At 33.3% G+C, this 16672-nt stretch overlaps 1 protein-coding gene across 1 annotated transcript; it reads right to left on the bottom strand.

Moving 5' to 3' along the window:
* Positions 1-10746: 10746 nt before the first annotated feature.
* LOC105360340 (uncharacterized) lies at positions 10747-15990 on the bottom strand. Its single transcript, XM_011497232.1, has 2 exons — positions 15573-15990; positions 10747-10912 (listed from the first exon to the last, which is right to left on the bottom strand). Exons 1-2 carry the CDS (start codon positions 15938-15940, stop codon positions 10747-10749), a joined length of 534 nt encoding a protein of 177 aa, XP_011495534.1. The 5' UTR covers positions 15941-15990.
* Positions 15991-16672: the final 682 nt, after the last annotated feature.

Genomic DNA, 16672 nt, shown 5'->3' with positions numbered 1-16672 from the left:
CAAACTAATGCGATTAAAATGAAATATTTATTAGAATTATTTATTATAATATTTGTTAAAATTTTGAATTTTTATTGAATAATATAATATAATGAAAAAGTGGCTTTTTAAAAATATCTCGAATATGAAAAATACGTAGTTTTCCTGCACTTTTCAATTTAATTCAGTCTTTATAAGATAAAGATCTAGATCTTTCGCACATGATAGATAATATGCATCTCTCATCTGGCAATATATAATTGAAGTCGGAAATTGATTGAATATCCCGTGTGCCAGTATAAAATTAAACTAGTTTACTCCTTATATGGATAAAATAGTATCAAAATATATTGTGAGGTGAATGTTAGAAATTTATTACGCAGAATTAATATTCGAGGGAACCAGTTTCCATTCGCACGCATATTTACTCGATTTTTCATTAATATTAATAATTAATCGACCTCGATTTTATACGATTTAATGAAACGAAATAAACTACCGGTTTTCAGTCATTTTCTCATTCTTCGTAAAATTTAGAAAGTAAAATCTAGGGAACCAGCCTATTATAGAATAGTTTGCGAAATGCAATGAAGTTTGCATTGATCGCACGAAGGTAGGAAGCGAATTGTACTGACTAAATATTTAGACATTATTTTCCCTTCCCTTCCCTTGTCAACGTTCGACAATCGCCTCTCGTCTCCGAATTCCACAAAAAATCAAAAAATCTATACACAAACTGTAGATTATTATTGCATCATGGTTGGACTCTTTGCTACACCGCACACAAGCAATTTTCAAGTTATATGAGTAGTTACGATAGTGTGCGTGCTTAATACAGGCTCGCAGTTGTTGTATGTGCAGTCATGTGTCTATTCGTCCGTCACAGTTGTGTCAGTCGAAAACGAATATTGAGTAGGGGTTGAGTAAAAGAAGAAGAAGAAAAAAAAAAAAAAAAAAAAAAAAAAAAAAAAAAAGAGGGGAAGCAGGTGGAGAAGCATCGCTGTGATTAACGATAAATGAGAGGATCGGTTATAGAGCATAAGTTCACTTTCTCAAGGAGTAAAAGTGAGCATTGTATTTGTACAATGAGAAAACTTACCATTTACCTATTTGCTATATACACATTGACCTAGATGAATGAAAATTATTCGATTGGTTATGGTGAAGGAATCGCGGCAAATAGACTAGGAATGCGAGCGTTATTCTTTAGGTAATTGGATTTGTATTGCCAAGTGGATAAACGTAGCGTAGAAAGTGAACCTTCATGGCATATTTATAATATCACTCTATTTTTCATAAATTTACTATACTTTTTAAATTAAGTTAGTTCTTCCATTGTGATTTTCATTGATTATTAGCTGTCATATTTAGCTGAAACATGTCTAGAAATTTTTTCATACTTTATTTATGAGAAAAAATGTACCAGCGCAAATAATTAGCACAAACTAATATTTTTGTTTCAAAATTTAGGTACGAAATTTGTTTTATACGTGTTAAATAAATTCTAATAATAAAGCGATAAATAGAACATTCGAGTAAGGTTAAAAGACCTTTGCTGCATTGATTTATAAACAACAAGTTATTCGAGAATTTGCAAAAAAGGCAAAAAAATACTTTTATCTTTTAAATCTTCTTAAATGCATTTAATGAATATTCCAAATAGATACGTTAAAAAAATTTTTTTTTGCTATAATTTTGAATGAAAATGAAAAAGAACGCGTATTTCATGGAGGACTTGTTAAGTTAATGTGTACATTGAAACGGGAATAACTGATTAGATAAGATTAGATATAAGTTTCAGCATATGATAACGCTAAGCTAATTAAAGGTATTATGATGCGATATTTCATGCACAATAAACATATATTAAGCTTAAAAGTAATTGCACTCTGAGGAACAATTATACCGTTTCCCTACCCTAAGAAAATGCTCTAATAAATTAGCTATTAATTTTATAATCCTTGTCATAAAACAATGAAAAATGAGAGCCTCTAGGCATTATATACAGTCTTTAAGAAAATCTGGTAATTATGAGGAGTAATTTGAATTAAATTACGGCGATGAGCATAGGTGAGGGTATTTATTATAACTGGCAGGCTTCTCACGAAAATCGTCGGGTCTTCCTAGGCAACCGAGCGAGGGCAACTGATCACAAGCGAACCTTTACCAGCAGCGATTGGTCTTGTGGTGGGGAAGTCCGGGGTAGTGGTGGGGGAGGGGGAGGGGGGCATAGTTCGCGAAGACTTTCTCGCGAGTCTTGAACACCTATAGACCACAAGATGCATAATCGCCCGCTCGCGGTTATAATATGCCATGGATCTCGTTCGGGGTCAATGGTCTTTGGTGGTAGTAGTGGTGGTAGTGTTGCTGGTGATGGTAGTAGTCGAAGTATTAATAGTAGTAGTAGTAGTAGTAGTAGATTCCTTCCAAAGAGAAATTGAAGACTTTTAATAGGTTTTTGCGAGCATGCTCACGATACATACATTAGGACTTCATAAAATCTCCATTGTGCAGCGAATGAAAGGCCCATTGTAATAAATGATTCCTGTCTGCGCGATTTTAAAGACACAAAATTATGTGTGGGTTAGTGGAAGATGCAATGTATGCATGTTTTTCTTCAAGATTTTACTTTTTCGGATTGTAATGCACGATGAAGCCCTCCAGATTATGATTTAGACGTCGAGAGTTGGAGCGACTTGAATATCGAAGTTACTATTAACGTTATAAATGAACTATTGTTTTGTGCTTCGCAGACGCATCAAGGCATGAATCTACATAGAGTAAAGAAAACTTGTTACGAAGAGATCGAACGATAAGATTTTCATAAAATATCGTTCGTAGTGCATGTATGTTGCGCGAGTCCAGGAAATATTTTATGAAAGAAAAAATTCTTTTTCCAGCATTGATATTTGGATTTCATTTTTTACATTTCCTTGAGATTGCTTATATTATTATAAACTTATGTAAGCCACTAGTCGGCCTTTATCAATAATATAATATTGTTATCGATAACATAATGTTTTATCGACACGATATCAATTATCTCTTGTAAATTTGGCGCTGCAATAAGTTAATAATTAAACAAAAGATAATACAAATCTTTTAAATTTATATGTAAAACATTTCATTATTTTCAATATGCAATGTGAAATATATAAGTTATAAAATTAGAGTACATAATACTGTATTGGCAATTTTAAAATGTATACCATAAAGATTTTCTACTTTTAATTGGCAAAGAGGGAAATATTATATAATGTACGACTAATTATGTAAGACTTTAGTAATAGGCATTGAAAAAAGCGTTATAAGCAGCGGCTGTCGAGTCGTAAATAATGGCGAAAAATTAAACGATCGAAGGTAGCGTGAATGTTTCATCAAAACTTTTGGCCAAATATTTATATAAAAATATAATTGTACCGTTGATGCATAGCCGAGTGATCACTCGGAGCGATATATTGTTGTACTGCGAGGCTAATGCTCCGTGAATGGAGAGAGAGAGAGAGAGAGAGAGAGAGAGAGAGAGAGAGAGAGAGAAAGCGTTTCAAATTAACCTCCTTACCTGTTCACGTGCGGGGGATGGAGAGGAGAAAAATTCTCGCGCTCGCCTCCAATCTCGCGAAATATTATAAGAAAATTGGGGCCGACGTGGAATAAATACATATGCAGAATATCATCTGTGTAGGTATTTCGAGGTGATACGGCCTCTATTCGTGCGCCACTCAATGAAACAGAATTTATTTATCGCTTTTCGTGTTTCCTCACCGAATTTATTAACCTCGGCATCCTTAGCGCTATTTTTCTTTTTAATTTTGAATGCTCACTGCGAGCGAAAAGTTTTGCGATAAGATAGCACCGGCCGCTTTTAATTCGTTTTCGTTTTAATTCGTACTAAGTGGGCATTTTTATTTTTTATTTTTGATTTTTGATTTTTTCAAGTCGTTTTAACGCTCACGATTAGAAGCGAAAAACCACTATGGCATTCTTGGCACTCTGTATGCGCCGAGGCCAGTTTTGAGTTTTGTATTCTTTTGTATTTTAATGATAACGGGTTGGCCGATTGTGTTTGGAAGGAGCACACATTGACATACAAATATGCAGAGGAGCTTAATTCTGGTGTTATTTTCACGTACGAGAAATAAAAGGAGAACGATCGTGTAAAATCATTATGATTATAATAATGATTAATATAATGGGCATTAAATTTAAATATAATGCTGATTATTCAATATTATGCAAATATTATTGCTTAATAACAACAATAATAACAACAATAATAATAATAATAATAATAATGATAATAACGGAGCAATGATTTTACTTGATATATCAAATGGGAAGATCGTTACATTTACAACTATGAAACAGCACTTGTGACGTATTTTCCCTCATAAAAATTTAAAGCAAAATTATTTATTTCAATCGAATATTATATTACGAAACTAGAAAGTTATACGACTTAAAGGTTGCTTAATTCGTAATTAAACTCATAATTGTTATCTCGCTCGTTCTTATTTTTACTAAAAAGAGTATGTTTCACGCTTCGTTTGCTTGCACAGTTAGCCGAAAGATATTATTTACTAATTTGCAATATCGACAAGTAATATAAGAATTTTCAAAAGAAATTAATCAATCTTAAAAATTTATGATTTACAATTATAAAAAGTATAATACTTCGAAAAAGTAAAAAGCAATTAATCCATACTTTCCCAATGTGAAAGATATTTGTTAAGTTTGTATGTAAATGAAGCGTTATCAAAATCAACGGTATAGCACCCAATAGAGATTAAAATTATATCCAAAGTGCTTTGAAAATGAAATTGAGAAATCGAACTGCAACCAATATAACTTATAACTTGCGTGAAATTTCATTGAAGTAGCCGTGCTAATATATTTTATTGCCCCTGGGACTGTGGAGAAAGATGTTGCGCAGATATATCGAATGGATATCAAGAAGCAATTAGTATTCAACGGTGGTCCATCGATAGGCTCTCCTCTCCTCTGTTTCAGAGACGTTAATGTTTAAGAGACGTTTCAGTTAACCAGTGCCTGTCAATCGCGGTATCGTTTGTTCTCTACGTTTTCACTCCGCTGTAGGCGGCGGATTATCATTGATTACCATAGGATATTACATTAGCTGGCTTTTTATTCGAATCATTAGGTGTCGCGTTTCGTAGTTTAAACGATCGAAAAGCTTTTCGTACGACGATTTTCAGATGGAAGAGTCGACCGAGCACACTGCGATAAAAGAAGTTGACTTTATTATCAATAATAAGCCTGGCGCTGACAACTTAAGCTTTACGAAAAATGAATGTGTAGTTTAATTTTGCCAAGTTTTCAGATCACTTTGGATTTCCCAATGAAACCTTCTTCAAATTCAGTAGGCGTCTCATTCGGAGGCAAACTTGTATCGCACTTCCAGGTAATTTCTCAAATACGTGGGTGAACCTAACGAGCTGCCATTCATTACAATTGGTGTAACTTGCAAATTGCCTGTCCTAGTTCAAATTACGACCACGAGTGTGTCTCGTTATTCGGTCGCTTCATACTTCGAAGAGATGATGCATCTCCAATACTGTTAGTTTGTCCTAATATACAGGAATATATACATATATATATATACATATATATATATGTATTTTTTTTTTCTTTAGCTTCTTCGTCTTCTTTAACATAGGCAATAATTCTTTTGTAACGGCGACATTGTCCTCTGGTCTGAATAATTCAACCGTAGCTTTTCAAAACTTTAAGCGCTCATATTTAACATATGAACGAATAGAGACATTCGTACATTCGTATTTGAGCATTATCTCTCTCTCTCTCTCTCTCTCTCTCTCTCTCTCTCTCTCTCTCTCTCTTTTCTCAGTATATATCTTACTCGTGATACAGATTGTGCGCGCGTGGTCGTAGCGAAGAACTTGTTAAAGGAACGTTTTAAATTTCCAGATGAAAAGGATGGGAAGAGAAAAAAAGCACCGCTCGCTTCACGAGAAAAGACGAAAGGCTGAGCTCTCTCGGCGACTCCGTCCACGTCCGCGAGCCGCTCCTCTTTTTTTCCCTTAGCGCACGCCGGCGGCACCTAAGCACGAGCGCGACTGCTCGTGGCGTCGGTTCGCAACGGCCTTGCCACCAATACGCACGTCTTGAGTCTACGGCCTCCGAGGCTGACGTCGTCGCCGTTGCCTTTAGTAAAGCCGAGACTCCGAGTCGCCGCGAGAGATTAATCATCGGCTCGGTCAGCGCAGTCTGTGCACGTACGCGCGGCTTTCTAATGGATGACGCTGACTCGCGACGAAGTAATACGGCACACGCTTTTTCCACCTTACGCTGCATGCTAAATTCGAGAAAAACGAAAATACAATGTCGCCGTATGTAGGTGCGCGATGCCAAAGCACTACGGCACTCGCATCCATGATATTTATTATCGCGAGCTTTATCGAAGGAGGGCACGCGCGGATAGATTTCTGTGTGCTTCTGGATACGCGCGTCGTACACTTGATTAGTACATATATACTTTCGATCGGGTATTTGCGTATTACTGTTGGATTTTATACTCCACGGCTTTTATTTATATAAAACGCAACGAGCCGTAATAACCTAATTCCCAAATCATTATCGCGCGATATAATATTGCAAGATAATTCGAGTGACTGCTGAGAAAAGTGAGACTGGTACAGCAGCTGCTAGTGATAAATTCGGACAGACTACTAATGTAAAAGTATCGATTGGCTTTAAATTGAAAATAGAAAAATTAGACAGAGAGAGAGAGAGAGAGAGAGAGAGAGAGAGAGAGAGAAATCCGATTTGTAATCAAAGCCTTTGGATATGATTATGCTGCTCAAACCTCAGCAAGTATGTTGTTGTATTAAGAAATTATTACTTTTTTCACTTCTTATTCGTGTAATGTTGAAAAGATATTATTTCTAATAACATATAATAGTTATAAATATAAAATATAATTATATATAGTAGAATTTTTTGATAAATTTTTTGGGACGAGAATGCAAAATAAAAGCCCTTATGAAACTCATGCTATTTTAATTAATAATATTGTTTTTAATTGAAAAAGTCCATAAGAAAAACTAGTATTAAATACTTCTGAATTACTACTGCATACAATTTATATTACTGTGAATTTTTATAACTGAATATATAATAATACAAGGAATAAGAAATTCTTTTCATATTGAATTCATATTCAATCCTCATTGATTATGGGATATAATGTTTTAACATTCTTTGCAGATATCCAATGATGCCTAAATGTAACGAATAATACTTCATTGTATTTAATGTTTAGTTTCCAGTCAGATTATGCCTACTGTTAAAAAATCAATATAACTTTTCTCTGTTTCCTGTTTCCACGAACGAATCTACGTATATATATATATATATATATATACGATTCTTTACGAAATTAAATCACATATTGTAAATGCCCTAATATTTGTCGATTGAAGCTATCGTGATTTATGAGACATTGCATTAGAAATAATAACTTTATATCTACTTATATTTCTTATATTAGAGAAATTATACTTTCTTTTTGGTTTTTAAAAGTATTCAAAGTTACATTTGGAGCATGATTCGCAAATCATTGTAAATTAGAAATTCATTTTCTAGAAAGTTAAAATATTTTTATAAATTCATTATTATTTATAACTTAGTACTTTTCAAACAAAACGAATTTTTTTTTACTTTGTTTTTTTTTTTACAATTATTTAAAGATATATATATATTTTTTTTTCTCCTTTTTCTGATATTTATTTTATATGCAATGATTTTTATGACTTTTAAATCATGTACCATAAAACAATTTACAAATATAAGATAGACATTAAACACTATTAAATGCATTATAGTAACATGTGTAGAGCAATCTCCACAAAGAAAAATATTTTATCGATTTAGTGTTGTTTAAATTAAGATTTTTGCACATAAAACGTACTTTTACCGCAATAAAAGTTTCATAAATAATATTAAATTCTAATGAAACAGGTTTAAAAAACATCTATAAATGTTTCAATATTACCGAATGACTATAGATATATAGAATATAAATTTATACTTATATCTCTTATTTCAGATCTTTAAAAAATAAAGATTATACAGGACGTTACGTTACGAATGTTACGTAACAATAATTACAACAACAACAACAACAACAACAATAACAGCAACAACGATAAAAATGAATAAAAAATAATTAATTAGTAATACTACATAATAATAAATTAAAAATACTTCTAATAATAAATGAAATGATAAATGTGCCATAATAAAGTTGAATAATAAATAATAAGAAATATTCAAATTGCGGTGCAACCTTTTCATAATTTAACTAATTCTGAAATCTAATAGAAGCTTGATTACAATAATCACCTAATTAAGGAGAAATTAATGAGCTTCAAATATATTCATAATAATTTACGTTATTTTTTTAAGTCTAGGTCAAGCAGCGCAAAATCAGAGCAGACCGCTTTACTTATCAACGTAATCGGCCAATGAAAATGTAGGCGCCCGTATCTAATAATTCGCTAATTCAATGAAGTACCTAAAAAGTCGTACACTTACAATTGATACAAATGTCTCGCACAATTTATTATGCAACATTCAATTATTGTAGGAGCGAGAGCTCGCCATCCCGACATTTATACCCATATATCTTCATACGAGTTCGTTTACCGTCTAATATTTTATGTTATTAAAAGATGAACGAACGGCTACTTACTCTTCGCGCTAGAGTGAGTGAATCGCGATATAGTACCCCGTATGTGAGGATAATACACACGTATGGGACAATGGCTAATCAACGGCGATGTGTCATCTGGTATAAACTGTATAGTACATTTTCATTTGTTTTGGATGATTCGCGACAATGAGAATTATCTATCTTTTTATTTGTCTCCAAGTGACAAAATGAGAATTGAGTAAGACACTTATTGGCTCAATTGTATTATTATCGTGCATTATATATCGACGTGATTAGTTTCACAACGATAAATTCTCATTCAATTAAATTTAATGTACATTTAATTACAATACGTTTCATTGCCTTTTTTCTAATCAATGGGAGTTTGGATCTCATGTGGACAGACACGTATTTATTGATTGATGTAGGTGTATAATAATACAGCAAACGATTCATGAGATCGAAATTGCGGTTTATATATATAGCACAAGTAAAAATAAAACAAACAAAAAACATGAAACAATAAAGTTTTTGTTACAATCTAATATAATAATCATATACTGTACTTGAATTATTTCATTTGGCTGAAAATATTTATAAAAGAATTTTACTATTTCTTTGTTATTTCTTTTACTTACGGAAAGAGTTTTTGTAATACATTCGATTCATTAAGCTCTCTTGGAATAAACTTTTTATTAATGTATTCTTATTTTCGAAAAAACCTCATATATTTGATATTTTATACGGCAACGACATCATAGTTTGATTTGTTCTTGTAAAAAAAAAAAAAAAATTGAAACTCCAACTTTTCCATTAAATTTACAGTCTTTTACTACTTTTTAAACTTCTAAATAATAAAGATGCTTGTTTAATTAAAATTGAAACATTAAATATTATATGGAAATTAAATTTATCATTTCGTATATATAGACAATTTTTTTTTTTTTTTTTTTTTTTTTTTTTTTTTTTTGGAATATCTGTAATATATAAATTCATAAAAACATCTTTTAAATACTTTTATATAAATATAAATATACAATATATACAAATATGTAAATTTATTACTTTACCTTATTAATTTAATTTCTAATTGAATGTGACAATTTTAGTTTATGAACTTTTTCCTCGATAACACATCTACAATATGCTAGTCTTTACTCTTTGTTCGCATATTCTTAATGATATTCATGCGTCTTATTAATTTATTACGGATATCCTGTTTCTCTTTATATATATATATATATATATATATATATATATATATATATATATATAAAGAGAAACAGGATATCCGTAATTATTAATTAGCTTCTCTTTTCTTATTTAGATAGATATTCAGAAGTGCAATTTATTTTACAAAGACCGATAAGAATTCTTCCACTTGGAAATCATTAACTATATCATTTTATTAATTGATTTACTAGGATAATAAAAAGTGCAAATAAACCTATATTTGTGAGCTCGATATGCTTCAATGATTTCGGCGGTTCTAAATATTAGATGTATTAATTTTTAAATTTCATATAGTCGGAGCGATTACATGAAATTCTATCATATATCTATTACTATGTATAATAAAAAAAATATGTTAATAAATGTTATTATTACAAAATAAAATCCATGATGAATATAAATAAACTTTTCAGGTATGAAAAATTCAATATCACTGAATTTACAACTTGTGCGGATGTTTTATGTGCATAATTGTTGGCACATTATTACTTAGTTTTCAAAATAATTGCTTTGAAAGTGTGTGCGTATGTCTTCTTTTTTATTTTTTACACCAACTTTGCGTAAAATTTCATAATTTATCTTATTAACTGCGCAGATTACTTTATTCATAAATTCAAATCTTACTGCGTCTCCAAGCGACTTTTACTACGGACATCTTAACATTGGGTTCAAACAGTCTTGACGCACAGCTTTCGAATTCGCACAATAAAGCTCATTTCAACAGAACATTGAGGGCATTTAATTAAAACCACCTGTGCGCCGAGCTATTAAAGCATACTACTCGTTTAAAAAATGAAAAAATTTTTTTTATATAGTCCAAAGCTGGATTCGACTATCAGTTTTTATACTTCCGCAAAGCAGAAAGAGTCAAAGAGAAGTAGTCGAGCGGCACAACTCACCTTGACTTCGTGATAACGCTCCTCAAGGTAATAAGCAAGCCCCCTCGCCTCCTCGTATCTCGTAGCCAGCGCCACGTATTTGTCGTAATGCCTCTTGAACAGCACAAACCTACAAAGAGCAAACGTTTATTATCGTACATGTACAATGGAGATACATACATGAGTACTCAACGGCTTTGCTGAACATGCTCGAGAAAATACGAGTACCGACAGTTTTTAACCAACGTTATTTAAGATGACAAAAAAAACTCGTTAACATTGATGTTAATAGGTAGACTGTTTATAGTTTTACGTTGTATATGAGCAAGAAGGGAACATGTTTTTAAATACTGTGTACAAACTTTATAATTCGCATTACATTGCCTTTAATTTGCTTACTATAACGTAAAATAATGAGAAATATTCTATTTTTCTTAAATATGTAATAATAATTAATATTATTATTATCATTATTAAGTTTTTTTTTTTTTTTTTTTTTTTTTTTTAAAAAATTTTTTTTTTTTTTTTTTTTTTTTTTTTTAATAAATATTATTTTTCTTCTCGATTGTGAATGTATATTTTTATATATTATCTTTAATATCCAAAAATAACGTTTATCAATGTCTATATTAACAATATGGTATATTGAACTCGCTGTCATTTACGTCAAATAATTGATTTTCCTTAACGTATATTTTTAATATTTAATAAAAAAAGTATGGTAAATAAGCAATGAGTAATTGCAAAAATAATGTCTTCACAATCTGTAATTAGAATTTAAAAGCCAAAAAGTAGAAACACATAATTTTCAAATTATAACTGAAATGACATTGTTTGTTTTTTATCTCGTTAAGGGCCTATCGTATTGAATCTGATAAAGAAAATATATTTATTTGTTTTTCTTTTATTTTCATTACGTTATTGGAATAATGGTCGATATACTTCTTCATTTTCTTTAGCATTTCACAATAATTCAGAATTAATTATTATTTTGTTCATGTTAAATACATTTTAGTTTTCGGTTTTTTTTTTTATTCTTACTAAATCAAACATTGGTTTATTCCATGCATATTCACTTTATTACAATTTATTTGAATTTTCTTTTATATTATTTGCCGCTGTTTTTGCGCCAAGTATTATTTTTATCTTTATTATGTAACCTTTGAACGAACTAGAAAACTATATATATATATATATATATATATGTTTGCTGTAACATTTTTTTCCAGTGCATTTGAAAAGATGAATAATTTTTAAAATAAATGCCACGTTTTACGATATTTTTCCGCACAATGTAAACATACGATTTTCGAAGAAACGTTTAATGTATTCGCTTCAAACTCCAAAGCTTACTCTTTACAATTAGTTGTAATTTTTATTTTATTATTAATTCCTCTGTATTTTATTCATACGCATACTTTACTGCACAAGTATACCGCGAATGAAATTAATTTTAATCCCAACTACAAGGAATTACGATTAAAAATTTTCCATTCCTCATAAATTTTCTTTGTACTTCAAAGTGCTACTACTTCAAATAATGTTGGAGCATCGGACGAGTTTACTCGCGGTTATTCCTACAGCTATTCAACATATTTCATAATGTAAATGATAAAAAAAAAGAAAGAAAGGAAAAGCTAGGGAATGCTAAGAGAATCGCCGCATTCCCCAATCGCTAAAGGATTGCACATACACTTGCATACGAAATTCCTGCATCGATGTCGTTATACGTACAGGCACGCACAACTATTTATCGTCGAGCTCTCATCGGCGATTTTTTTCGGCCATTGCAATTTATCTTGCATATTTGTTGCATTTATTTGCAAGGCTCCTTGAAAGGCTTTGTGTGCAACGTAACTGACTACCTGCACGTGAAATCGGCAAACGACTGCCGACAGTCAGGCGAATTAAATTAAATATGCAAATAATAAAACTGACTACTGGCGTTTGTCCTTACTTTGATGGAATATTTGTTTAGGCTGCCGGTGTATTTTTAGTTGTAAATTCTTGATATTAATTTTACACGTGTTTTTAAGACCGTTAATAAATTTAACTTAAGTCTTTTGACAAACATCGTACATGTACTTTGCGATATGGCAACGCTGGCAAAAAATTATGTACAAATCGTTGAAAGGTGAAGATAATAATATCAACGTTATTTTAGATATTAAAAAAATATTGAAAATTATTACGACATTAGACGAATGTTGACGGGATACCGAAGGCCTTTATACAAGCACAAGCACTTCGATATCGAGAGCATAATTTTACACTCAAGTACAGAGAATAGAAGAAGCATTGCAAAAAGTACATTCCCGAGAAACAAGACTAAGAAGTAGAAAATTGCCAAAGAGATGCATGCGTTCAATGACCTTCATCGAACTATTCATAATACTTTTAATTAAAACACTTTGACGCTTTTATAATGTAAAATTTATATTATCCTTTCCCCCCCCCCATCCCGCCGGCCGGCCGGCCGGCCTTTATAATTCGAGAATTTTACTCATAAGCAACAATATTTAAATGACATTTTTACCTATTAAATAAATTAAACAAATACTTGTTAAATAATATTGGGAAATTTAACGTCAATTGACCTATGATTTATGGGCTTACGATAACGTGAAAATTTTTTTTATTTAATTATAACCGAGCTATAATTTATAGTTTATACAATAAAAACAAATGTAATAAAGTTCATGTATTTTCTATAACTGATTGCAGCCTCACTGCGGTCAATAATAGCAATCGTTATTCTAAGGAATTTAAATCTTTTGAATAAATATATTTTTAATCTTATGAGTTTTTCAATTTCATTCAGCTAGTTAAGAAAAATTTGTTCCAAACAATTTGCTTTGGCAATGCTCATCTTTCAATTTAATAAGATTAATGGGGAATTCAACATGAGGTGAGGACGTTGATGTTCGAGTGCTGTTTACATATTTTCGAAATCGGTACCTCAAAGTATAGAATTTTTTTTTTTTTTTTTCATTTGAGTTCGCTTACGTAAAAATTCTGAACCAACGTATTAGAAATTCTCGTACGATGTTTGTTTGATTTTTCCAATTTACTATGCAATATATAAAAATTATTTATTCAGAATTTGTTATTTTTAAATATATTTTCTTAACGTATAAAGATATAAGCTACCGAGGTTGTCGTTTCAATAAAATTTTGTTAATTTTACCACTTGTATTATTATAATTCTTGTATAATATAATTTAGAAAATTATTTAATTTCTTTTATGGATACGTTAGATGATGTGAATAATCATAGCGATTATAATAACATCTCAACACTAATTCCGATTTCTTTCAACATTTATTGATTGTTCTTTTGATGTAATCAATGGCAAAAAAAGATACATCTCCATGAAAGTTTATTTGTTTAAAAATATATTTCTTAATAATGATATTTACAACGAATGTAAACTATTTTGTCCGTAAAAATGTGCAGTATACAAACTATATAAGAAAAGTACAACTTTTTATTTGAATGAAGCGTTTGTTAAATCAATAATGTATACGATGATTAAATTTCTTGCAATTACTACACATTGATTTTCCAATATTATTTTTCAATATTCAGTCGTGTTTTAAAGTTTGGATGTAAATTATACTTAATATTATCTAATTTACTATAATTTTGCAAGGAGAAATTATTCTGCAATTACACTGCGGAATATGTATCGGAATATGATTAATAATATTTATTGCCAATATATCCAAATTATCATGATTAGGTACCATGAGATGATGGGAATAATAAACGTTTTCAACATTAAGTGTTCTAAATTTCCTTCGCCCAATACGAATGTAAATAAATAATGGACTTTCACGATACTTATTTATTTTTCTCGACATTGCCCAAGCTCGACATAATAATGAATTGTTATTTTGAATAAAGGCATCCTGTCGCTAAGCCATGCCTCAAAGTGTTCCGAGTATTAATTATTCAGTAATTAATAATATTGGTAATTCCTTCAGAAATTATGGAGCACATAATTACCACTACCAATTACTTCGTCCTACGTATTCACGTATGCACGTATCCACACGCGCAAACACAAAATACAAAATTCTCTAAGGAGAGAATGAATTTGCATTTTATAGGCTCAAAAATGTCAGAAAACTTTTAAAAACTCGTCCGATCGTAAATGCCTACCTAATACATACTTAATAGATAGTACATGTCTAAGTTGGAGAAACGCAAATATATGACGATTGGATAGTAGATTAGATTTTCCTAGTATGTGAAAAAGCCTCATTATACTTCTCGGCAAACTAATGATTTTCGAAATGAGCATTACAATCAAACGCGTTGGCATACTCTGGATGAATAATGAGACTACCGCACATAACCAAATTATCCATACAAACTCTTTGCTTATGTTTCGGTTGAAATGAGCACACCGCTCGTTACGGCTATCATTACGTGTCCGCTGTGTAGACCAAAGTCCTCCCGACAAATCCCCCCCCACCCCCAAATCTTATCGTCTTATTAATCTTCGGCATCGAATAGGTAGGTAGGTAGGTAGGTAGGTAGGTAGGTAGGTAGGTAGGTAGGTAGGTAGGCAGGCAGGCAGGCAGGCAGGCAGGCAGGCAGGCAGGCAGGCAGGCAGGCAGGCAGGCAGGCAGGCAGGCAGGCAGGCAAGCAGGCAGGCAGGCAGGCAGTAATGTCTTTGCGTATCTTACCCCCACCCCCCATCCCACCCGGCCGCGCTACCACCCACCTCCCTACCACACGCGCCACACCCCGTGTCGCGCAAACTCGACCCGACCCAACTCACCTGTAGAGGTCGTTTTCAGTGACGATATCGCGAATGGAATCCTCGGGGTCGATCCTGTCGGCGAGTGGGCCCGGCGAGCCAGGGGAGCCCCTCGCACCCAGGAGTCCGGGTCTCGGGCTCGGGCCGTTGAGCGCACTCGCGGCTATGAGATCGTCTTCGGATGCCGCGGTCCCTATAAGTGGCTGGGGCGAAGGGCTGCGCGTCGTCGGGGGCCCCAGGAGGTCCTCGCTTCGCGAGTGCCTCATTTCCGAGTTGCGGAAGAGCTGGCCGGCGCCGCCGGGGCTCCGAAAGATCACCTCGGATTTCGTGACCGGGACCCCGTTGCTCGCGAATGTCGACGTGGGCAGTCCGATGAGGAGGTCCGTCATGGTCGTAATAACGTCTTATTGACTGCTCGATTCGTCCTTCTTGCATACACACGCACGCACACGCACGCACGCACGCACGCACGCACGCACGCACACTCGCTCTCTCTCTCTCTCTCTCTCTCTCTCTCTCTCCTCTCCTCACCCTCGAACTTAGTGTTTTTTGTCGCAATGCTCCTCTTCTTCTCGACTTTTCGAACTTCGAGCTTGAGATCTCGCGACCTCGAGGCTATGTCTTATTGAACACGGAAGCTGTCCACTTGATTTTGTGGGGAGAATTGCAGCGGTGCTCTTGTCGACTCGAATGGCACATGATTGATGATCCTTGGCTCACGAGTCGAAAGCCATGTCTGTCCTTCCTCAGTGTTGATTTCACATAGGATTATGTAAAACTCGGGCACACGCACGCGCGGACACTCTCTTTTAATCTCACACTCTCCTGATAGAGTGTAGCGAGGACGTGAGGTCTTTGGTTTCCTCGGAGCGCAACTCACCGTAAGGGACAAACGAGCCAAGCCTTGAGCTCTTCTCCTCTTCGGAAAATGAGGGGCACCGGTGCCACGCGAGTCGAACCTCCTTGTCCACTCCCAGTCCACCCCCAGTTACCTCCGATTGTTCCTTTGATCGGTGTCGATCGGTACCCGATGTTCAAGTCGATGGTCGCGTCGGCGTTAAGTCAACGGCACCCGGATCGATAGCCTCCCGTTGTTTACCGGGCTCGCGGTAAAAGCAGGC

Source organism: Ceratosolen solmsi, unplaced genomic scaffold (assembly GCF_000503995.2).
Source record: "Ceratosolen solmsi marchali unplaced genomic scaffold, CerSol_1.0 scaffold13, whole genome shotgun sequence".
Taxonomy (NCBI): Eukaryota; Metazoa; Arthropoda; class Insecta; order Hymenoptera; family Agaonidae; genus Ceratosolen; species Ceratosolen solmsi.
The sequence above is the reverse complement of the archived record's forward strand: the minus strand, read 5'-3'. Positions and strand labels throughout refer to the sequence as shown.

Coding starts and splice junctions, on each gene's coding strand:
- LOC105360340 (XM_011497232.1), bottom strand. CDS start 15,940: ATGACGGACCTCCTCATCGGACTGCCCACGTCGACATTCGCGAGCAAC. Junction 10,913..15,572: donor ACTGAAAACGACCTCTACAG/GTGAGTTGGGTC, acceptor TGCTCTTTGTAG/GTTTGTGCTGTTCAAGAGGC.